This window comes from Malaclemys terrapin, chromosome 7 (genome assembly GCF_027887155.1).
Source record: "Malaclemys terrapin pileata isolate rMalTer1 chromosome 7, rMalTer1.hap1, whole genome shotgun sequence".
NCBI classification, from domain to species: domain Eukaryota; kingdom Metazoa; phylum Chordata; order Testudines; family Emydidae; genus Malaclemys; species Malaclemys terrapin.
This window is the reverse complement of record NC_071511.1, coordinates 101,043,489-101,067,502: the sequence shown is the minus strand read 5'-3', so window position 1 is coordinate 101,067,502 and position 24,014 is coordinate 101,043,489. Positions and strand designations below refer to the sequence as shown.

At 38.6% G+C, this 24,014-nt stretch overlaps 1 protein-coding gene across 3 annotated transcripts in view; it reads left to right on the top strand.

The window, feature by feature from the left end:
• JAKMIP3 (Janus kinase and microtubule interacting protein 3) overlaps positions 1-22,900 on the top strand; it is a 152,152-nt gene extending 129,252 nt beyond the window's left edge. The window contains exons 12-22 of one of the 3 annotated variants that reach the window (XM_054033963.1): positions 4,322-4,384; positions 7,603-7,701; positions 8,811-8,909; positions 9,006-9,065; positions 12,120-12,185; positions 12,641-12,709; positions 12,801-12,878; positions 17,726-17,929; positions 18,531-18,596; positions 20,471-20,512; positions 21,350-22,900. In XM_054033963.1, coding sequence (XP_053889938.1) covers positions 4,322-4,384; positions 7,603-7,701; positions 8,811-8,909; positions 9,006-9,065; positions 12,120-12,185; positions 12,641-12,709; positions 12,801-12,878; positions 17,726-17,929; positions 18,531-18,596; positions 20,471-20,512; positions 21,350-21,535 — 1,032 coding nt within the window. In that variant the 3' untranslated portion in view covers positions 21,536-22,900. Of the gene's footprint in view, positions 1-4,321; positions 4,385-7,602; positions 7,702-8,810; positions 8,910-9,005; positions 9,066-12,119; positions 12,186-12,640; positions 12,710-12,800; positions 12,879-17,725; positions 17,930-18,530; positions 18,597-20,439; positions 20,513-21,349 lie in introns of all 3 variants that reach the window. The other 2 variants (XM_054033962.1, XM_054033965.1) reach the window with 2 other exon arrangements.
• The last annotated feature ends 1,114 nt before the right edge of the window (positions 22,901-24,014 follow it).

Genomic DNA, 24,014 nt, shown 5'->3' with positions numbered 1-24,014 from the left:
TATCTCTCACAAAGCAAACTACTGAGGGATAGATTTGGTTCTGATATCTATTTGAAAATGTGTTTGTCATATGTACTGAAAAAGTCCTGTAGCAAAGAGGAAAGATGATTATATCTTGGCAATAAGGCATACAGGAAAATAGTCCATGTTTTAAACTCATCATTTCAAAAAATAAGTATTTTAGAGATTTTACATCTACCAGATTACCAGCATGCACAATGACTGTGAAAAGAAATTCAAAAGACATTTGAAGGAAAATTGTTCACTTCAATGCAAAGTAATGTTCTAACTTAACATGTGTAAAAATATGCTTTTGCCTCTAATGGTTTTCTCTGCAGAGATTGTTGTTTTGTTAAATGAAGGAGAAAAGTGGATATTACATAAGAAAAAACAGTTCCTAGGCTGTTTAACAGGAGCAGTGAGCACACATGTTGGTACAGACTACGTGCATTATCAAGCAAAGAGTTGACCATTAGTGTGCAAAAGCTTTTCCTCTTTTTTTTTTTTTCTCAAAATCTTACATGAATTTGTTCATGCAGTGGAGCTGGCTTAGAATGCCTATTGTGCAACTATGTATAGTTAATTGCACAAAATGTCTGTGTTTTCAATTCAAATAATCAGTTAAGTAGCTTTTACAAAGCTCGGATTCCATGACTTTCCGCGACCTCCATGACTTCTGCAGCGGCCAGTGTGGCTGACCCCAGGGCCGCCCAAGCAGCTGGCTCCAGGACCAGCTTCTCAGGTGGCTCTGGTGACAGCCACACCAGCCGCTGCTGGAGCAGCCCTGGGGCTAGCAGCGGCTGGTGTGGCTGGCCCTGGGGACTGCCCGAGCAGCGGTCCTTGGGGCGGCTGGAGCAGTCGCTGTTGGCGGCCCCTGACAGTGGTCCCTGGGCGGCCAGAGCCTCGAAAGCTTCCAGCAGCTGTTGCCACTAGCCCCGTTCCCCCCTCCCAGCAGCAGCCCCCCGGGGACTCCTCCCCAGCAGCGGATCCTCCAGCTCCTCCTTAGCAGTGGCCCCCAGAGCACCCCCCAGCAGCGCCCCCCCCCTCCCCAAGACTTAGTCAGGGGTATTTATAATATAAATCATGGACAGGTCACAAGCCATGAATTTTTGGCTATTGCCCTTGACCTGTCCATGACTTTTACTAAAAATACCCGTGACTAAATCATAGCCTTAGTCATGGTGGATTCTCCATCACTGACCTATTTTTAAATCAACGTTGGATGTTTTTCTAAAATCTCTGCTCTAGGAATTATTGTGAGAAAGTTCTCTGGCCTGTGTTATACAGCAGGTCAGACTAGATAATCATAATGATCTCTTCAGGCCTTGGATCTATTAATTATGTCCCTGCCTCTGCATGCCATTCTGATCCCTTCTGACTGCAGTGTTGATGTCTGAAGGCTTGGCGTCTGTAAATGTTTACATAACTAATATTAGAAAATAACCTCAAAGGTAACATCCCTAAAATAGAAATGGAACATGCTATCATGAGCTTTCTAATTCATTTCTTACAGAGTGTGAGTGGCTTTGTATTTTTGCAGCTAGCCTTGCTATCTGTTGGATACCAAGTTAAATGAATAGTTTATGACGACCCCAACCATGAACCAAAGAAGTCAATAGATATTTTAACAATGAATTCTATCTGAACATTATAACAAATTCCTTTTAAGGCTTTTACTGAACTAGCTTGAATTCCAAGGCTGGTACAGAACCTACATGCTTAGTGTTGCCATTTTCTGTTGAGCTGTGAAAAAGAGAACCCAAAGGCAGCTAAAATTGGAGATGTGCTGGATTCAAAATACATTCCACTCACTTGTATCCATAGGCAGTGAAAAATATACCTGCATTTATAGAATACGAATATCTTCATATCTAGAATTCTTGCAGATAACAAACGCCCATACTTCCTTTGGACGGATTGCTAGATCCATTGAAAATATAAAAAATGCTGCCTTTATAGCACATTAGTTATTTACATTTCCAATCCAGAAGATGATACACAAAATTATTTTTCACAACTTTCTTTTTAAAACCTCAAAAAGGGGAGAAAAATCTAGTGGACTGTTAATGGAAGTAGAAGCCAGGAGCGTCTGAGTCAGAATATGGCAAATCATTTGATTTCAATGTGAGCTGAGGCTGTTCTACTTTTACTTGAAGCTGCCCAGCAATTTTTAGGCTCAAACCCATACCTGTTTACCCATTGGTAAAACAAGGCTGCTAATATTTACATAAATCACAGGCAGGGGCGGCTCTATGTATTTTGCCTCCCTAAGCCTGGCAGTCAGGCAGCCTTCAGCAGTATGCCTGCGGGAGGTCCACTGGTCCCGCACCTTCGGTGTACCCACCGCTGAATTGCCGCCAAAACCATGGGACCGGCGGACCTCCCGCAGGCATGCCGCCGAAGGTAGCCTGACTGCCGCCCTCATGGCGACCAGCAGGCCGCCCCCCGGGGCTTGCCACCCCAGGCACGCGCTTGCTGCACTGGTGCCTGGAGCCGTCCCTGATCACAAGCATTGCAAGGGTTCATTAGAGAATGGGCTTGATTAATCTAGTGTTACAGTAGCATGGGGATAGGCTCCACAACCTCAATTCTACCAGGGTGCCCACAGGTCAGTGATGGCTGAAGAGGAGGATGGGTAAGGCAGATGGGTGATGTCTTCACTTAAATTTCCACTGGGGCCTTGACATGGTCATCTAGTTGTCTCTCCTGGTGGAAACTCTAAAGGCGTGTAGGTGGGGGTGTGCTGGCTGCCTTCCTCTCTGCACCAGCTGTGACCTGGTCCAATGTTTGTGTGGCACTTTGAAAATGAAAAGTGCAACATACTTTGAGCACTAAATATTATTATAATTCTGTGTAAAATTCTATTTTTGGTCCCAGTTGAAATGTACATCTACAGAATGTGCGGGTAAATGTGACCTGAAAGGTGAAATATGTCTATTTGTTCTTAGCTGAATTTTCTTTTATCAGCAAATGGCTAAATAAGTGAGAGTCCTAAAAGTCACATTAAAAATCAATATAAATTTTTTTCAGAAGTTCTTTTATCAGCTCAGGTTTGGCTTTTACAGCCTTTATTCCCTTCTTACATCCCTGGAGCTTTCATAGGTTTTAAACCCCTCTCCATATGAAATAACCTGGAGAAACCTTCAATAAACTGGAAATTCCACCCCTTAAAGCTCCCTCATCAATATCCTGGCACACCTTTAGTGTGTGATTCTCCTCCATGTGCACTACCCAATGAGAATAGGTTCTCCATGTTCTGGCTCTTTAAAAGGTGCCTATGGAAAAAAGATAAATTACCCACTCCCCATTTTCTCCCCCTGCTGTTCAGCTTTTGGAATTGTATCTGCCTGCATTTCTCCCTGTAAATGTTTCTGCTGGATCTTCAAAAATTGGAGGACTCAGCAAACTACTGCCATGCCTTCCGACAAGGAAGGGAAAAGAGAACTGGCTACACCAGCCTAGGAGTAGAATTTCCATAGTAGCTCTCTATTCAATAACCCCCACCCCTTCAGGTAGGGCCAGAGGAGGGTCCCCCTAGATCTTAAAAGTGATGGAATATAGTGGGTCCTCCATCATTAACATTCAGTTACAAATTTCTTCAAAAGATGGAATGAATCATTACGAAGTACTGAATTTTGTAGGAAAAAGAAATTTTGATTTCTGTTTTCAGCAGAGTAAAAAATTAATTGTTCAAAACATGCTCTATATATGGTGCCTTCAGAGAATAATTGTGAAGATATTTATTATAATTATTAATCACTCACATAGCACTTTTCAAAGGGATTTACAAACTTTAACTATAAGTGATCACTTGCTTGCCAGCTCAGCCCAAAGCATCAGTGATCTCAGTGAGCAACTAATGTTCCAATTGTTTTCCCCTCATTTCAATCTAATAAAATAATTCATCCATCTAAAAAATAAGATTTATCTTTGTTAATCTTGGGAAGCATGGAAATCAAAATACAATAATTGCTATTATCTGTTTATTAAATTGTTGTAATGGAGGTGCCTAACATCTCACTTTTATTGCAATCATCATTCATTTAATTGATTGACGGGATTTTTCATGTTTATTTTTGTTAAATTTGAGTATTTATATTCCAATTACATTTAAAAAAACCAAAATACTATGTTAAAAGAACTTTAAGATGCAAAGTCAAGCACGCAAAAAAGTAAGGAAATGTCAGAATTAAGGTTGCCTGTTAAATTTTAATTCAGCCCACTTCTGTGTATGCATTATGATACAGTCTTTAATTACATGATCATATACTATGGCAGCACTCTCAGTTTCTCCTATAATATTAATCATTTGTATTTTAAGGACATGAAGTGGATTGAGGAGAAGCAAGCATTATATAGAAGAAATCAAGAACTTGTAGAAAAGGTATTTATTCTCAGCATTTCTATTCCTACATTTAATATATTTTTAGTTATATAAATAAAAAGAGATTAAGGAAGGGTGAGGTTGGGCTGCCATGTACTGTGACTGGGAAGGAGATTAAAGATAATCTAGATGTGGTTCAAAAACTATAAATGAATGCTTTGCCTCGGTTTTCAGTAAAGATGCTAATATGGTACATGTGCATTAAGGCAGTATGGCTGATGGAAATGAGTGTCTAGGAATCAAAATGATCACATCTGAGATGGAAGAAAAGAGCATAATGTGCTCAGATCAAGGGGGAACAGATCATTTCCATCCCAGAATACTGAAAGAACTGACTCAAGAGATTGCTGGTCTGTAGCAACAATCTTTAATAAATCTGTTTGTCTCCTATATGATTGGAGAACAGCTAAATTAATGCCTATATTTAAGAAAGGGAAAAATGTGATCTGGGCAGTTACAGACCTGTTAGTCTGCGGTGTGCAAGCTTTTAGAACAAATTGTGAAGGAAAGAATAATTAAATCATAGAGGTAATTGGTAAAAGGGATGCAATGCAACATGGGTTTGCCAAAGATAGATAATGCCAGGCTAACCTGATTTCCTTCTTTGAGAAAACACTGATTTTTTTAGATAAGGAAATTGCAATAGATCAAATATACTTGAACTTCATTAAAGCATTTGACATGGTACCATATGGGAAATTATTTGCTCAGTTAGGGAAGACGGGAATCAATACGTAATTGTAAGGTGTATAAGGAATTGGCTAAAGGAGAGACGGCAATGGGTTGTGCTAAAAGGTGAATTATCAGACTGGAAAGAGGTTACTAGTGGAGTTCCTTGAAGATTGGTCTTGCAACCATCCTTAGTCAATATTTCTACACAAAAGGTACGATGAGCTAATGAAATTTGGTGGTGATACAAAGTTGGGAGGCATTGTCAATACAGAGGAGATCGGAATATTGTACAGGAAGATCTGGATGATTAAATTCATTAGTACAAAGTGAAAGATCATGCACTAAGGGCCTAATAATAAGAATTTCTGTTGCAAGCTGGGGGCTCATCAGTTGGAAGCGACAGAGGAGGAGAGAGACCTGGATGTGTGGGTCAATCACAGGATGACTGAGCCACCATTGTGATGTGGCTATGAAAAAAAGCAATTGCAATCCTAAAATGTAGTAGGTGAGGCAATTCTAGTACAGATAGAGACGCATTAATGCCATTGTACAAGGCACTGATAAGACCACATTTGGAATACTGGGTACAATTCTGGTCCCCCATGTTCAAGAAAGAGTAAATTAAATAGGAACAGGGGACTGGAGGACCTATCTTATGAGAGGATACCGGAAGAGCTTGGCTTGTTTAGCCTAGCAAAAAGAAAGCTTAGACAGGATATGACTGCTTTCTATAAATACATTAAGGGAGTAAATACCAAGAAGGCTAAAGAGTTATTTAAGCTAAAAGAAAAATGTTGGCACAAGAACAAATGGATACAAACTAGCCACAAACAAATTCAGGCTGGAAATTAGGAAAAAGGTTTCTAACCAGCAGAAGGGTGAGGTGCTGGAACACCCTCCCAATAGGAGCTGGGTTCAGGAACGGGGGCAAACAACTAAATTAGTTTTAAGAGAGAGCTGGACAAATGTAGGAATGCAATTGTATGATGGGATTGTTTGTGATGGTAAAAGACAGGGCTCCAAAGCCCTGCGCGCACTTCTGCTTTATGTCTTATGTTCCTAAAGCTCATGCTTCAGGGTTTCAGACAGCCACTGGTGGGGTCAGGAAGGGATCTCCCCAGTGTATTCTGGGAGGATTTTTTTATCTCCTTCCTCTGAGCATCAGGGATGGCCACAGCTGAAGATAAGACATTGGACAGGGTGGGCCAGGGCTCTGAAGTGACATCAGTCATTCTCTCTCTCAGGTGCTTGGCTGGCTGGTTCTTGCTCACATGTTCAGAATCTAATTGATCACCATACATGGGGTCAAGAAGGAATTTTACCCTGGTCAGATTGGCAATGACCTTGGGGAGTTTTTGCCTTCCTCTGCAGCATGTGGGTATGGGTTGTTGCCAGGATTATCTGGATTATCTCTGCCTGTGACAAATAATAGTCTAGTTTCCTGTGGGTTGTAATACTTTGGCCTCATTTCAGTTGTTGGATTTAGTGTGTGGGTGTTGGTAGCCTGTGATATACAGGAGGTCAGACCAGATGATCTAGTGGTCCCTTCTGGCCTTAAACTCTATATTTGTAGAAGCTTAAGGAATGCATGTAGTTTGTTAATATTATTTAAATACCACTATAAAATGTTTAAAAAGTATTCCACACAGCTCTAATCGGAACAATTCTCATACAGTAATAATATCTTCATCATGCCGCAATTCAGAAGGGTGGATAAGATCATTTTATGGAGCTCTTCACCTACCTTAGAACTCCTTGATAAGGGGAACTAAGGGGATGGTCACTCTGTGGCTTCTGAATTTCCCACACCCCTGGTCTATTTACCCAGCAATCCCTTCATTTCATTCAGTGTATCAGGCTGTGCAGAGAATATTCCTACTGTGGACTTGTAATACACATATAGGTCTTGAGTCTGCATCCGTACCCACTTTGGCCTGGTCTACACTGAGAGGGGGGATCGATCTAAGATATGCAACTTCAGCTACAAGAATAGCGTAGCTGAAGTTGACATATCTTAGATTGACTTAAAATCATGTACTTTGCATCCTTGCAGCATGGGATCAACGGCCGCTGCTCCCCTGTCAACTCTGCTTCCGCCTCTTGCCGTGGTGGAGTTCCAGAGTCGACGGCAGAGCAATCGGGGATCGATTTATCGCGTCTACACTAGACGCGATAAATCGATCCCCGATAGATCAATCACTACCAGATCCGGTGGGTAGCGTAGACGTAGCCTTTGAGTAGTACTTTACTCAGCAAGTCATCTTATTAAAAACAGTGTAAGGGTTGGAGAATTAAGCCCTTACTGATCAATCCTGCTCCACTGTGTCTAGGATCTAAGCAGAATGCTATCAGAGCTGTGGAATACAGAATCACACCTTGGGCCCAGAAGATTTGTAGAGTGACCTTGAAGCGTCACTGAATCCAGAATGTTTGCTTTTAAGCCATGAGCATTGCCCAGAGAAGCTGAATTCTTAACAGATTTAGGTTTTATACAAAAGTGAAATGAGCCATCAATTTTTTTTTTAATATTTAATTTTATTTTTCAGATAAAACAAATGGAAACAGAAGAAGCTCGGTTAAAACATGATGTTCAGGATGCTAAAGATCAAAATGAACTCCTGGAGTTCAGAATATTAGAGCTTGAAGTAAGCAACAGTTATCTATACAACTGTTGTCACTCTTTCTGCATTTTGTTGTCTAAGGCTAGAAGGCAGCCAAACCCGACGAACCCCTTTGCTTTTATATTGAAGATGAGCTCTTCATTAAAAGTGACATCAACGACTGGTACACAGTGATACTAAAAGAGGATTAAAAATACCCCAAAAGAACAGCATATCAAAATTGACTAATACTGATTTCTACCTGTCTTCCTACATAAGTTTTTTAAAGATCTTAACCTTTAATTTCTAGTTAGAGCCCAATTTATGTCACAGATGACTTTTTACTCTGCTATTCCTCCACTATACCTGTTTTAAAATTTAACAAGTGAAGTAAAATCAAAAATTAACACACAGAACAATAATTATTAAGGAGTTTTTAGTTGTGATTGCTAAAAACCATTCAGCAATATACTGTTATTGTTCAACATGCAGATCAAGGACAACTCTTCACACTGTACTCATTCTGGTGAGCTTTTTTTTTTTGGTCACACAGACTTTTTGCAGAATTTATGGAGAGCATGGACCTTCAACACTTGAACAATACTGCTGGTTTGCAGCATTTGTCAGACAGCACAGACAGTAATATCCCAAACAGATGTCACATATATTCCTTTGGATTTAAACACATCCAGGCTACCCAAATGTAGCCCACTTACATAGCCAAAATAATGACTCGATAATCATAGTTGGTGAAAATTGATGAAGCAGTGTGAAGAAAGCTTGTATTATTACTGTGTAAGCTTGATTTATTCTCTCTGTGGATAAATAGAGATCTTCACTGCCTGTCAGTCTAGTGAAATCTTCCACAAGCATTACAACTTCTCAGATAAAGAGCACTTTTCCCTCTGCATCTTAGAATAAATAGCCATAAAAGGCAGAATGAAAGATTTCCCAACTTTTTGTACAGTAAATAAAGATTCTTATAGATAGTGCTACTCTGTAATTTACATATTTATGATGTATTACTTTTTCAGAGTACGATTTATGGAATGCCCATATTTATAACATATTCTTAATGAAGCTGAAACTTGCAGTACAATATGATGGTTAATTTAAAAATTAAATCTCCTTAAATATAATTATTTTTATTTTAGGAGCGAGAAAGAAGATCACCTGCTATCAACTTTCATCACATTCCTTTTACTGAGGGGAAAAGTCCTCTCCAAGTTTACTGTGAGGCAGAAGGTGTAACGGTAAGTAATCTCCTTTCTTAGGATTGCTTCCTCTACCTACCAGGTTATGCTATATTCTGACTCCTTCTTTTCTGTACGCTTTTCTCTTGTTGTTAGGATATACTAGTAGCGGAGCTAATGAAAAAGTTGGACATTTTAGGGGATAACGCCGTAAGTGTATGTTCCTTTAATAAATTGTGCATGTTTCTGTTAATTATTTGTGTTTTTATTAATGTAGCATTAAGACAATCTAGAGCATGGGCTTTTTTTGGTTTGTTATTGAGGCACTGGGCTACAGGCAGAATGCTTGCTGCAACTTAACATAGTGTTTTAATGGGCCTTTCAGATGTGGCACAAAGCATCTTCATGTTATAACATGGCTCTTTGATTTTCAATTTCAAAGGTTGGTAAAATTCTTTTTAAAACATGTTTTTTCATGGAAGATACCATATCTTTCTATTGTTCATGTGTTCTTTGCTTATTTGCTTACTTGTATTTATTTGGTTTTGCATTTTAATAACTGCATTTTAACTTTGTAAGGCACCTCGAGCCTTAGATATAGGCATTTCTAAACTGAAATAAATACATACATACATACATTAAATAGAAATAGTTTAAATAGCAGAAAGAAGAGAGGAGGTGGTACTTAATAGATGGGGGGAAAAGCCTTTGCCCACCACTTTAAAATCCTTTTCATTTATTTTTTTAAATATTGTTGTCAAACTCCTTTTTTGATATGTTTTTGGATTTTTACATAAAGCCTGAGGTACAGCCTTTATATGGGTTCAGAGTAAGGAGAATGGGAATGTGAAATTCACCCCCTTAACCCAAGGGCCAAGCTACAGGGCAGTTGCACAGTCCCCCTACCCATTTCTCCACCCGTTATTCCAGTTGGGCTGAAGTAGCAGCCACACCCTCACTGTTTGGTTGTACTGGAAACTGGAGTCACTGGATCTACGTAAACATGGATGCATGGTTTCTCACCTGGCCAGTCCCCAGTTCTCTCTTCTACTAACATTCTACACCAGCCCTGCAGAGACAAGGTCCATGGTGCAAAAGGAGGGGTTTTCAACTGATCAACATCTAGTACAGCCTCTATGTGATGTTTAAATGATATGTTTAAAGCTAACACATGTATGCCTGCCTATATTACAATCACACCTTCATTTGCAGTGTAGCCATATCTTTAGTGCTTGGAGCTAGCAGGACTGCAGTCCTTTCTTTTGCTGAAGCTGAGATAGGTTTGTTAAAGAAACCTCTATTTAGCTTTTGCAGTAGAAAGTGAGAGTTGAATGTTGCCAGCCAGCCACAAAGCTCCAGCCAGGCATATGTGGAGGCACTTTAAAATAGCCTCTCTTTTCCTGTGAGGTTCTAATTAGGCCATGTGGGTCATAATTTCTCCATGCGCTGTTGGAACATTCTCAGGCTACATATACATCGTGAGCTACGGACATGATTCCCAATTCACATACTCCAACTTAAAGACTAACAGATTTATTTGGGCATAAGCTTTCGTAGGTAAAAATCCTACTTCTTCAGATGCATGGATCACGAAAGCTTATGCCCAAATAAATCTGTTAGTCTTTAAAGTGCCACCAGACTCCTCATTGTTTTTGTGGATACAGACTAACATGGCTACCCCTCTGATACTTGATACTTGCACTAGCCCTTATCTGAGCTAGCATGCTAAAAATAGTAGGGTAGCCACAGTAGCACGGGCAGCAGTGGCATGGGATAACCGCCCCAAGTACATATTCACTAGGTTCAGGCTGGTTTGTGCTGCCCAGATCCAGGATCACAGAACCAAACAGACAGCTGAGACGAGTCAGAAGAGGAATAAGAATGAGCATTATTAATAATAGAGTATCCAAGAGTATTTAAAAAACTTTACAGACATACAAAAGTTTGAGTTAACTATGTAAGTGCTGATCCTACAACCATGCATGTGAGTAATACTTCCATTGTCTTCAGTTGAACTACTCACATAAAGTTACTCACATACATAAATGTTTCCAAGATAGGACCCTAGGTAGACATACACAGACAAGGGAGGAGACAGAAGGGAAAATACAAGTGAGATTTTTTTACCATTTTTTATTCTTACTTTTTCCTATTTTTCTTTATTTATTGTTAAACCCTGACTTATTTGCTCACCTTTATTATTGTTTTTTAAGAGTACCTACTGATTCCTAGGCTGTTTTTATTTTGTTTCTATTTCTTGTTGATTTTTTTTTAAATTGGTTTTACTGTTACTGGTTTTCTTTTAATGCATAGAAGGGACTGCCAGATGTGAGCAGTCCCATTTAACTCAGTGAACTGCTTATGGGCATTGGAGTTTGCAGGACTGGAGCCTTTCCTGTTTTTTGTTCTTTCCTCCAGACATTTCACTTATATTATGAACATGTTGATGTTCAGTGTGCAAATGAGTCCAGGCCCAAGATTAGATTGGTGACATCATTCTTGTGCAATGCATGGCCTAATACATCAATGTGACATCACCAGAATGCTTAGCAAAGAACTGAGATGCTGCTTTCAGCACTGGGTGCCCTGTAGTCTTTCTATAATGCTAACGCCATAATGTTGCTCGGCTAACACTGACAAAGAATGTGGTCTGTTAGGCAAAAGCATAAAAATAACATGCCAGCTGGATAATATGCAAAATTCTAACCATTTCAAATCTATGAATATTTTAGTTTTCATTTGCAGTTCATAAGTGTAGTTTTAATAATTTAAAGATTGCCAGCAATAAACACACACATGCATATTGATGGTGTGTTCACTTTTAATCAAAATCTGAAGTAAAAAGAAGGTTTTAATTAGACATTTTCAACAACCAACAGTTTTGGGACTTTCACATTTGCTTCTTTTCTTTTCTTTACTATGTGTTGTCTTGTGTAATTGTGCGGTTATCCCCAGTTGGGAAAAGAAAGGAAACAGTGCCACTTAATAAAAATCAGCTGGTTTTTGATGTGCCAACAGTTTGTTGGTAAGTGTGAAGCTTTTAAGGAGAATTAGGTGTACTTACATTATTGTGTATGAGAAATTCTAGGAAATACAGTTTTTTACTGTAACAACTCAGCATTAACTTTAAAAATTACAACCATATTCTATATTAAAATATGAATTTTTATTTCATACTATTTAAGTTTGGATATATTTAATGCAAGCACTGCCCAAAACCAATATCAAGGCATTGAGGTTTATTGTAATTATATTCTCCTTTTGGTGCAGAATCTGACCAACGAGGAGCAAGTAGTTGTCATACAAGCAAGGACAGTTCTGACACTGGCTGAAAAGGTAAAACATATACATATACATCCCTAGCAAGTGAAATCATGTTATACAAAGTTTTGCCCATCTCCGAATGGGTTGACTTGAGCACATTGGTAATGTAAATAATTGTTTCTTCACAAAATGATAGAATTTTATGAGGGAAAAATATATAAAGATAATGTTCAGACAGTACCATAATTTATATTAATGCCATTTGAGTTATAAAAGATATAATTGCAAGGCTTTGGGAAAGTGTCATCCCCCAGTCATCAATGTATATAATAATTATCTAATGTGCTTGATACCTGTCCCCCTCCATGGCTTTAAATTAAATGCATCTCATATGGTCTGCTAGAGTTATAATAAAAGTTTAGTAGAAGAACATGCTCTTTGGCAGAAGCTGTGTGCTGCCATTTTGACTCTGGAAACTGATCTATCAAGATTTAGGACTTAATCTCTTGTTATCTTTTTATATACAGTGGCTACAGCAGATCGAAGTGACAGAATCTGCACTACAGCAAAAGATGCTAGATCTTGAGAATGAAAAGGTACCGTAGGGGGTGTTTTGACAATAAAAGAACAGTCATTCAAGTTGTTGCTAAAGTAATTGAGATAACCTAGTCTTCTTTACATCCTTAGGTGCTATTTAGTAAACAAAAGGGCTACTTGGATGATGAGCTTGACTACAGGAAACAGTCTTTGGATCAAGCACACAAGGTAAGAAAAGTCAGTCTTGGTAGACCTATGCTACCTTTAATAAATGATCTTATATAATCCTACTGTCCTTCTGCATACAGAACTCCATTGAGTTCCAGTGGCTGCAAGAGTAGGTAAATTGAATTATAAGCAAATTATTTAGACCTTGATCCAGCAATGAGCTACCTATGGGCAAACCTCATGCTTGCATGGTGCTCTTTGGAAAATCAGGGCCTTAGATATTCATGTGTTGTTATTATTTATTAATTTGTATTGTACAAACAGTTTAACATAGCTGAGATTCTAGATTGCAACTTATGGAACAATATTTTGTGAGTATTCTCTTTTCCCTCCAAAATAAATCTTCTATCTCAGGATTTGTCCCAGGAACCTAGGCTACAAATCACTTAGCTAAAGTAGGTGTATCCTGCATCTACATTAGGACAAATGTTGAGTTTACGTCAGGTTTACCTAGCATATATTAGCTAACCCTGACCCCTAAATTTGATCACTTTACTTACTCAGTAAACAGTTCCCTACAATTGTGATCGTATTTACAGCTGTACCTATAGATTCGCACCACCAGAAAAACTAGCTAAACATACTTATGACTTATTTATACCAATATTTTGCATGGTTATAGCTTTTTCCTGCGCTTTGGGAATTATTTGTATCTTGGACATGGTCATGTCTTCTAAGGGCTGAGAAGAATACTTCAGTCCTCCTTTTGAATGGCTAATACATGCTATGGTTTGAGAACATTTGATTTGGGAGAGCTTTTATTCAATACCCTTTTTAGTCCTCTGGGTTTTTTTAAGAGCTTGATCTTGCCAAGTACTCAGTTTTTCCTGGGACTAACTTCCATGCACAGCATCCCTGGTCAAGAACTGCATATAATAAGCAGTTATAAAACAGCTCCCTATTTCTGAAGTACCCATAGCAGTAAAGGGGAAGATTGATTGGCATTGTCATAACTCCTTTCCCTTCACATATTCCTCAAACTTCCCACAGCATAAAACGAACTAAAGAAAGACTTTTGTTATGTTATCACAATGACACCACCCGCATCAGCTGCAATAGGAAGAAAGTTAGTTTGTTGGTGCTATTTCTGAGCACAGTTGAGCATATTGTGAGTCAGCTATTGCATTCTCCCAATGCAATCTGTCATAATATTAGGGAAGGAATATCTCAGTGATGGAAGGTCTACAGAGGTCATGGAAGGCACTATAATATTGCAAGCCTGAGAAGTCTCTGTAGTCATCTCTGGAGAAAATACATGTAGTTCAGCAACTAATTTATCTGGTGTCCATTATCCAGCTGGTCAGAGCTCATCTTTGCTCACTCTTGTGCCATATGCAGAATGCTATGTATCTGGGATTATATAAATGATGCATGAAATGAAAAATCCCTGCAGACTGAACCTAATGTACACAGAATGCAGTGCAGAATTTTCATAGACAAAACAATGTTGCTTCACCTGTTTTATCTTCAGAGACTGATTTAAATATGGAAATCTTCCCAGATCAAGCATTTACCCATTTAACTTAGAGAATGAAGCTTTACCAGGGAATCATAGAATGCTTTTATTCCTGGTGAGTGCACCATTCCCTCTCCATTATCTGTGTATAATCCCACCAAAAAGTCTAGCAGTTGGTAGGCTGGCTACAGCAAAGTATTGTGTAGCTATTCAGTACTTCCAGCTTCCTAATACTGTGTGTTCAGCAGTTTACGTCCCATTGCTATTCATAAAAATATTGACAAATTAGTAGAAATTTAGGGAAGAGAAATAAGAATAATTGGTGGGCTGGAGAGATTGATTTATACTGAAAGCTTGCATGTTTATAGAGAGATAGATATCTATTTATCTATTAATCTATCTATTGATTAAATCTAATCTATTTATCTATCCTACGATATAACTGAGGGAGGACATAGATCTACAAGAATTTGGAGAGTATATATACTAAGGAGAGAGAGGCATTATTTATAATAGTAAAATGGAGTATAATATATAGCAATGGGATGAATCTGAGAAAAGGAAAAAGAAAAAATTTCCTGACAGTGAGATCTATTGGATTATATGATATTCTCCCAAACAAAGTGATGGAACACCATCCCCACACCTGCATACGGGAGATTTAAAAGTAGGTGGGACAAAGCACTAGTAAATGTACAATAGGGAATAATTTTGCTTTGGCAGAGAGATGGACTAGATACCCTAATAGATCTTTCCCATAGCCAGGGGTGCTGGAACAATTTGTATAGTGGGGGTGCTGAGAGCCATTGAACCAAACTGTAAACCCTGGATATGATGGAATCCACTCTGCGGCAGCACCCCTAGTTCTAGCACTTATGCTCATAGCTAGATTCTCCAAACCTAGCTACACAATATATCCCATGCCAGCTACTTGGGGAAAGGATGAGCTGAGAAGATGAATCATTAGGGAGAAAAGGTTTATAATACAATTCAGAAATGAGACACTTTTCTCCTCATGTTTCTGGTCGCTTCCCTGATCTTTTCTGTGGCAGTAGTGTTATGGGGAGAGTTTCAAAGGCACAAATTGGAGTGTAGTGGCCAACTCCCAGAGAAAGTCAACAGGATTCAAGCATCTAACTCTCTTTTTCTCTTTACAAATCCCCCACTGAAATACTAATGAGGCTACATTTGGACTAACCTCTCACAAATTCTTGGTTTTTGGATATATCTTTTAGTTTGGAACGAGGCTCCTGAACGGCGGTTGTGGAGGTCAAGAGGGGTCAATTCAGCTTTCTGCCTTGGCGGGATAGCCATTGTGGGCTCCCCACCCTTAGTCTATTGCAGGATCTGTAGTGATGCTGGGGTCAAGGGTGATTGCCAGTCTGAAAGAGATGTTTCCCATATGGCATGATTGGAAAACTACTGCGTGGGTTTTTTCACCTTTCACCCAACATCCAGCAGGTCTGGTTTGGGGATTTAAGTTACAGTTGTCTCAAATTTGTCAGTTGATAGGCCAGAAAGGGTCCGATGTCAGGTCCCATAACCCAGTGGGCTGCCTGGGCCTTGAATCTGCGCATAGCATTGCATGGTGACAGGATAAACCGCTATATCTTGTGCAACCCCTCATCTTAATTCTCCTGCCTCCAGTGATGAGGAGGGGAGCAGGTCAGGACGCTGGTTTCCAGGAAGGGTCCAATGGCAGGCCTGAGGGCATAAAGGGGCATGACCTTCACAGTTACCCAGAGATTTATAGTCCACCAGGTCAGCTGGTGCCAGTTGAGAACTGCACTGGAACAACCCTGCTGGGTAGTTCCGGGTGCTTACCCTGGTTAGGTAATCATTTTTTAAATAAAGTTGTACCCTCTGAAATTCATCATATTATGGTGTCTATGTCTCATTGTTTCTGTGCCCACACCAAATGTCTATGAACATGTTTTTCTGCTGGGATTTAAATAACTCCCTGCAACCAAAACATGGTGCAGTTGTACTAGTGCAGGCATGAGAAAGTGAAAGTGACAAGAAATAGAGGAGAGAAAAAAATAAAACCGACCAGTCTATTTTCAGTCTTCAAGCTGAATGAAATATAAAATGAAAGCAAACAGTGGGTGAAAAGTGAATACGCCATCTCACGTGTTTATTAATTACACAAGTCAGGCCACTTGTTCTTTTTATATATTGCTCCTTTAAGAGAAACATTTCCTGCTAGAATCAGTAAAGGAAATATTTTCCTCACAATGTTGATAACCAAATCTGTATATGAACAACAAAAATTACATTTTAAAAATACATCTTCAAGGTAGCAAAATAGTTTTTACTGTTTAACACAGGGTCATTTCCCAACCTTGTTTGTAATATTAACAACCCCTTAGAACCTCAAAACTGAAATGGAGATTCCATACGTTTGTTGTTTTCATGATGTTACACTATGTTGTTAATATGGCTGTGAGGATGCAGACTTTTGTTTTGTTTGACAAAGTGTTGAAGCAATTATTTAAAAATCAAATATACTCATGAAAAGAATTAGATGAAAATTATATGAAGGATAGTCAAAGTTTAGGTCTGTCTGTGTGTCCTATAAAGGAAGATGTTACCATTGTTTATTACAATTCTGATCCAATCCTGCAGTACTTAAACAGTTCCTATTGACTTCAAGCATTGACATTAAGTGGAAGTTAGTTTTCATTATACATACAGTAATTTCCTTGTACTGGACTGTAACCTTGTGCCTTTCCTACTATGTATTAGGGTTAAATTCCCCTTAACTCTTTGTACCAAACTCTCATTGACATCAATGGGACATCTGTATATTGGAAGAGGATAGAATATACTCATTTAATATCTGGAAACCTTACAGTGTTAAGTAATTGAATGTTAATTCTTATTTCAGGAATATGCTGTGAGGCTGATTGTGCCCAAGTCCTGGCTCCTGTACACCACTCCAGCAGAGTATAGAGACATAGAGGAGAGAGAGAGTCAGGGACAATTCCGCTGTCTCAACAGTGTAAGGGGTATAGCACTGGGTGCCCCAGTGTAAGGGGTAGTGCATGCCTGTAGTGCTCAGTACTACCATGATTCTGGAATGCACAAAGGCAGGTGAGCAGAGGTTGCTGCAAATGAGAGCAGTCCCTGGGGCTGCTCTAACTTACACTGAGGACCTCTTTGGCTGTCACTGCAGCCCAGAGTCCAGGCAACAAGAAGGTGGCTTAAAGGAATCTTTGCTCCGTTCCTGATGGGCTATGCTTCTCAGGTGGTTCAGCACCAAGTCTGCCAAGATCACTTCCAGTTGCGTCGCTACTTGGGACAAGCCATGCTCTCAATAACATTGACAAAATCCTCGACCCTCCTGGATAAGCTAAGGATAAGCTAACCGCCTTATTTTGGTTTTGTCTAGCAAATTCTGGAATTAGAAGCCATGCTATATGATGCCCTGCAGCAGGAAGCTGGAGCCAAAATGTCTGAAATTCTTTCAGAAGAGGAGAAAAGCAAGCTGAAGAATGCTGTAGAGCAATGGAAACGCCAAGTTATGAGTGAACTCCGAGAGAGAGATGCCCAGATTCTGCGTGAAAGAATGGAGCTCATTCAACATGCACAGCAGGTACACATTGATACAAAGAGGTTTGTCTCCCTCATTTTTAAGCATAATGAACAGGTGAGCTCTGTCCCTTTCTTCTTGGCTATGCTGCTTCTTTTACTTCTATATAAGAGGTCAGTATTATTATTTTATTATACTGAATGAGGATCAGTGTATGTTTCAGCTTTGTGAATCAAATGTTTCCTTTAGTTCTTGTCCAGTTCCTTTGCCAGCAAGCCAATGTATCTGCGTGAAGTTAAAAGTAAGGGCTGAGATTTTCAATGTCACCTGGGGGATTTAGACACAAAGTTTCCCATTCATTTTAATCAGCATAGGGCATCCAAATCACTTAGGAAGTTTTGAAAACCTCATTCATAACCTTCAGCTTTTGGGCCAGATTCTTATTCGCCTGGGCTATATCCCCAATATGAGCCTGGTGTTTGTTTTTTCAATGTCTTTTTCATACAGTCATTGTATTGGATCAGGACACATCTACAAATGAAAACACAAATCAGTTTGCAACCACGGTATATCAGTTACAGTTTCCTCTTTTTAAAAAAAGACTCTCTTCCCAGTTCAGAAAACTTTGTTACTAACATATTGTTTTATGGTTTACATTTTACAGAGAATTAAGGAGCTAGAAGAAAGAATTGAAGGTCAAAAAAGACAGATAAAAGAATTAGAAGAAAAGGTATGGTAATATAAATGAAACATCAATGATAAGATATACATATATGTGGATATATATTCATATATCTTAAGAAAATAACCTTATCAAGAAAGTAAAGTTGCAAATAAATGTTCTTGTAATGTTGATTCACTCTTGCGCTGTTGGTGTAGATTGTATTATTGCAAAATCTCGTGTAAGAGATGGACAGACCTCTAAAGACTGAGGTTTGCTTCAGTTAAACATCTGAAATGGTGATGCATTTCTGAAGTTTATCCAAACTTAGCCATGGCTATTTGGTCTGGAAAGCCTATTCTCACCAGTTCTCTGTATTCTGATTGGATGGGAAGCACAATGACAGAGGCCTTTCCCCAGGTATTTCAATACTTGGGCTTCCAGTCTTGGCTGAAAACAGGAAGTGCAAAAACATATGAGGATAGAAACAAACAAGTTTACCAGACCTTTTCAGATACACCTCTACCTCGATATAATGCAACCCAACATAACACGAATTTGGATATAACGCAGTAAAGCAGTGCTCCGGGGGGGCTGCGCACTCCAGTGGATCAAAGCAAGTTCAATATAACGCGGTTTCACCTATAATGCGGTAAGTTTTTTTGGCTCCCAAGGACAGTGTTATATCGAGGTAGAGGTGTATTGGGATGGTTTGAGTTTAGGGCAAAGTTTCAAATCAGTTGTCATTTTATTGGAACTTGTGCCAATGTGCGAAAGGTTTTAGATCATAAACTCTTTGTGGAAGACACTGTCTTTCTCTCTGTTTGGGAAGCACCTAGCACATGCACATTTTGAGTGCTACTATAGTGCAAATAAATAATAAAAATTAATAATAATTTCAAATAAACTTGAGCTTAAAAAGCAAGAAGATATCTGAGGAGATGCATTAGCACAGTGTCTGGCATGTATCACATCCAGGCTGACTTAATGCTGGAGCATGGAAGGGAGCATCTTGCATTTCAAAATAAACCCTTCTGGGAAAGAATGCTCCAAGGTTGCAGTTTGATTTTTCCTCTCTCCACCTCTTTTCACACAGATGTCTAGTACATAGGCTTGGTGTTGCAGAACTGTGCAGATTTGGGCAGGGGAACCTATGTAACTTGGAAGCAGGTCAGGGGATTGCAGAGCATCACCTTTACAGCCACTTCTCAAGCCTTTGGTGTTGCTGTCCATATCTCCTATGTGAAGGTCCCAAACACACTGCTCTCAGCCTGTCATTAGCACTTCCTCATCCTGACACATTTGGAGCTGGCATGAGGCTCATTTCCCAGCATATAAGGAGATTCAGAGGCTCCCCTGCTGACCACTTCACCTGTCACCCTTCCACTCCACTCAACACGGGAATATCAGGGATTCCATGACATAGAGGGCCTTGCACCAACTGGTGAATTTTACCCTAAAAGTATAATAAATCACAGTAAAAGCATTTATTTCTAGGAATGGGTGAATCTGTTCATATATAATAGCAATTCATCTGAACTTTCACCCAAAACTAGAACCAAACCTAAAGAGAACGTTTTTTTGAAGGTTCAAAAGAGCTAATTGCTTTCCTCCCACCCCTCATTTATTCCTGCCCTTCTTGCTTCCAGTCTGGACAGGATGCATATGTGCAGGAAATCTCATGAGATTGTGCTCAGTTTTGCAGACTCAAGAGGTTCAGCTGAGTAGTCAGAGACTCTGAACCTTTGGAAGTTCACCCATCACTACTTATTTCTCTTCCTTTCAAATGACAGTTTTGCCTTCCTCTTGTCTGTAACCGTGGCTTATTTCTCACTAGACACACTGTAAATTCTTTTTCTCTTTCTTTCTTTCCTTCCTTCCTTTTCTCCTTCCTCCCCTATTTCCTTTTCAGTTTTTATTTTTGTTTTTATTTTTCTCTTTAGCTTTCATTCTTTGGTCATAGTTCATCAGCCCAAGTACAGATGGTAAGTATTTTGTTTGCTGATTATCTCCTGTTTCTGGTCCAATTCTTGTCAACCTTCAGTGCTCTGCTATCACTATGCAGGCTGCATCTGTAGTGTGGTCAGGTCAGCAGGGAGTCACTTGATAATGGAAGTATCTAAAGAATTTGAAATGTATGGAAAAGAATAAGGCATCCTTAAATGATCTCTGTATATAGGCTGAACAAACTCTAATTTAAGATTTCTCCATGCAAAGGGAAGGACAAGGAAGGCACTAACTACTATAGAAGTAAAAACAACCCCACTAAGCTGCTAGAAAATTGAAAAATAATGTCAGTTTATCAGTATTCCCATGATGGCAGATTATATTCTGGCATGAAGAAGTTGCTATAGCTAGCTATTATTCAGTAATCTTATTCAATATGAATCCATTATGCATTTTCAGTATCCAGCTAGGTTTGCATGATGCAGAGTTTGGTTTAGGCTGAGTCACTTCTGTAATCTTGTCATATTTTCAGATCTAATTGCCAGAAATTGTTTCCTTTAAAAGTATTATGTCTCAGGGCCCTTACATTGTTTGAATGTAAATTTCCCATTCTGTTGAGTGTGACCGTGTCTTTAAGGAAATAATGGGAAATATTTGTTGGATACCATCATCTAATTGATGGCATTGTATGGGACAATTCCTGCTGCATATAACATTTCAATAAAATGTAATGCAAATCCTCTATTATATGAATAGTCTAGTTTAAGTTATCATAGATTGTGAATGTGAACCTTATAGATATTTTATGCATGTTATTTTTTTTCCTGGATATACTTTCCTTTGATCCCATGTCTTTGAAAATTTTCTTGTTTCAGACTACTGAAGAAGCTAGAAATGCTTATATTCTTATTGAGCAAGACAGCCTTGGTTACCAAGGTGAAATAAAAAAGAAGACATTACTATTTCTAGAAGCCCAAATATATATTTTGTCACTGAAGACTGAGGATATAATCTTTTTGACCCTTTTAGACAATGAATTAAGATGTATGGGAATTTCTTAAAGTGGAGTCTGCTCTTCTGATGTCTATGACTGTACATTTTTATAAGCTAGAATTAGAACTGTCTAAGACGAAAGCCAAAAAAAATTAAAAAAAAAATTAACAATTACAGGCTTCTCTAAAGGAAGCCCCGTCTCTGCTGCTTGAAACAACTTTCAGCTTTACATAAAAAGCAGTATACTAATTCAGATAAAGTGAATATATTTTGGTTCCCTGCTAAGCAGGTAGTAAACTGCTTCTGTAAAGAAGTGATCATGTCCTGTTTTATACGTCACTCATGTATATGTGTTACTCATAGTTATTTAAATACATGTCTTAAAGGAAGATTTTAAAAAGAGTTCCAGACTAGTCTATGATGAAAACATAAATGTGAATGAAATGAAGCATTGTATTCCAAGATGTTTTTCCTTCAGTTGAAATGGGAAGTAGAATTAATTCATCTGATAATTTCAGAAGAATGTATTTCTTTTCCATAGCACAGGGTATGTATGATGATTTGTTGAATATCCCAAGCACTTAATGATGGTGGGGAGGTGTGTCTACAAAGTTCTGAACCTTCAGAATGTGAAGGTTTCATTTTGTTCTGAAGTTTCAGCAAACTATGCTCTGTAACACTAAGAGAAAAATGGCACAATAATGTATAATGCACTTAAGTTCCTCAATGAAGATGAAGCATTCAACAGTGTCTCGTGGAAACTTTGAACCTGTAAAGGGAATAGAAGTGAAAATGTGTCGTCACTGATCTGAATGTCCAGAATGCTGGAAGGTGGGAATGTGTGTAAAAAAGAAGATTTAATTAATTTGAGAAAAGAAAGCACAAGCAAGGAAGGTGGGAATCCCTGATTGTATCTCTTGGATTTAAATGTCAGAAAAATGAAAAAAAAAAGTCATCTGTAGAAAGATACACAAAGGGAAGACTCTGAAAGAAAGCACACAAATGTACTTCACCAAAAAGTAACAAGAGAAATTGAAACAAAGTGCCAAAATCTGGATTTACCAATGAATATATAAAAAGCATCTCATCTGGCCTTTTCCACAACTGCTGTGTATCTAAAATAGGGAGCAGAGAGATGATGAAGAAACTGTACCTATTCTTTGGGAAGCATAACTGAGAAAGCAAAACTAAAGAAGTTACTGAAAGGTAAGAAGAAATGTCTAGCAGATCATTGATTTGCTTACACTTTTGTAAGTACAAGAATAGGGTTTGATCCTGCAGTCCTCACTCAAGCCAACATTGTTTTAAGTACAGTATAGAGGAAACTCTGACCTAATCAGTATTTGTTGTAAATGTTATGTATCCACTTTTCATTTTAGGCAGTGGCCTCATGTATAATATTTCAGTATAATAAATAACAAATGATCATTTTATTCTCTAGATCCATGTTTCCTCTTAATCAAAAATACTTTTAAACTTATCAAAGACTATCAAATTTGTACAAACCCACAGACAATCATATACATGTAACAGATGTGAATAGTTGTTTCCTTTTGGGATATAAAAGACTGAAAACTTTCCTAAATAATGCATATCTGTTTAACACTTTCACACAGCTTTTCTTTAGTGGAGTAATTTATGCTGGTCCTTAGTTATCTGTATGCTTTTCAAGAAGAGAACTGTGCCTGTTGTTTAAATTCAACCACAAAATTATTTGAAATTGGTTTTGTTTCAAGTCTGTGCTGCATGATTCAGAGGGACTTGAGGGGGGTGTCCCACATCTCAGGTGAGTGCCTTAACCAGTGGGCTCTAGAAGTCAGTCTTTCTCTCTCTCTCACTTTGTCCCTGGCCCAATGAATATTTAATTATTTATACACAGCATAGATTGAGAGAGACAGAGACTGACTCTAGAGCTCTGAAAAAATGTACTGTTTTTTTGGCCAGCTCTACAGTTCATTGGTGTGACCAAGTAGTAGTAAGCAGAGTAATTACAATAAAGTCTACATACTTCTTTTGCAGTTCCTACTTTAGTGGGAACTGACTCATTATTGTTTTATATCTAGCTCACATCATTGTATTCCAGTTCTACAAGGTGAAATTTGTTTTCGTGAGTTCAGAGTTCAGTCATTGCATTAGAGCTAGTCCCCAGATTTTGGTTCTGCTACACCATTTGGAATGCATCTGAGTGAATATGCGCCACTCAAAACAAAACCTTGCCTTTGGGTTCATAATGGGGAAAGTCATGCTAATTCACACCTAATCTATTTAGAACTTTGGATCCTGTGAACCGTGCAAACCAGGTTTTATGCAAAACTTTGTGAACCCATTTTGCACTGAGCTTGTCAGTTTGCACAGCTCTTATCAGATGGTCAGGAATTTTCTAATGAAACTTATTTAATCAGAAAAAATGCTGATTCATTAAACCAAAATTGTCTGAGAAAGGGTCAGTTTCAGTCACTCTCCTGATTCAAAACATTTCTAAAAAAAAAGTTTTGAAATTGTGAAAACATCCTGTTTGACACTTTCATATATCAATTTTGTTTTAAA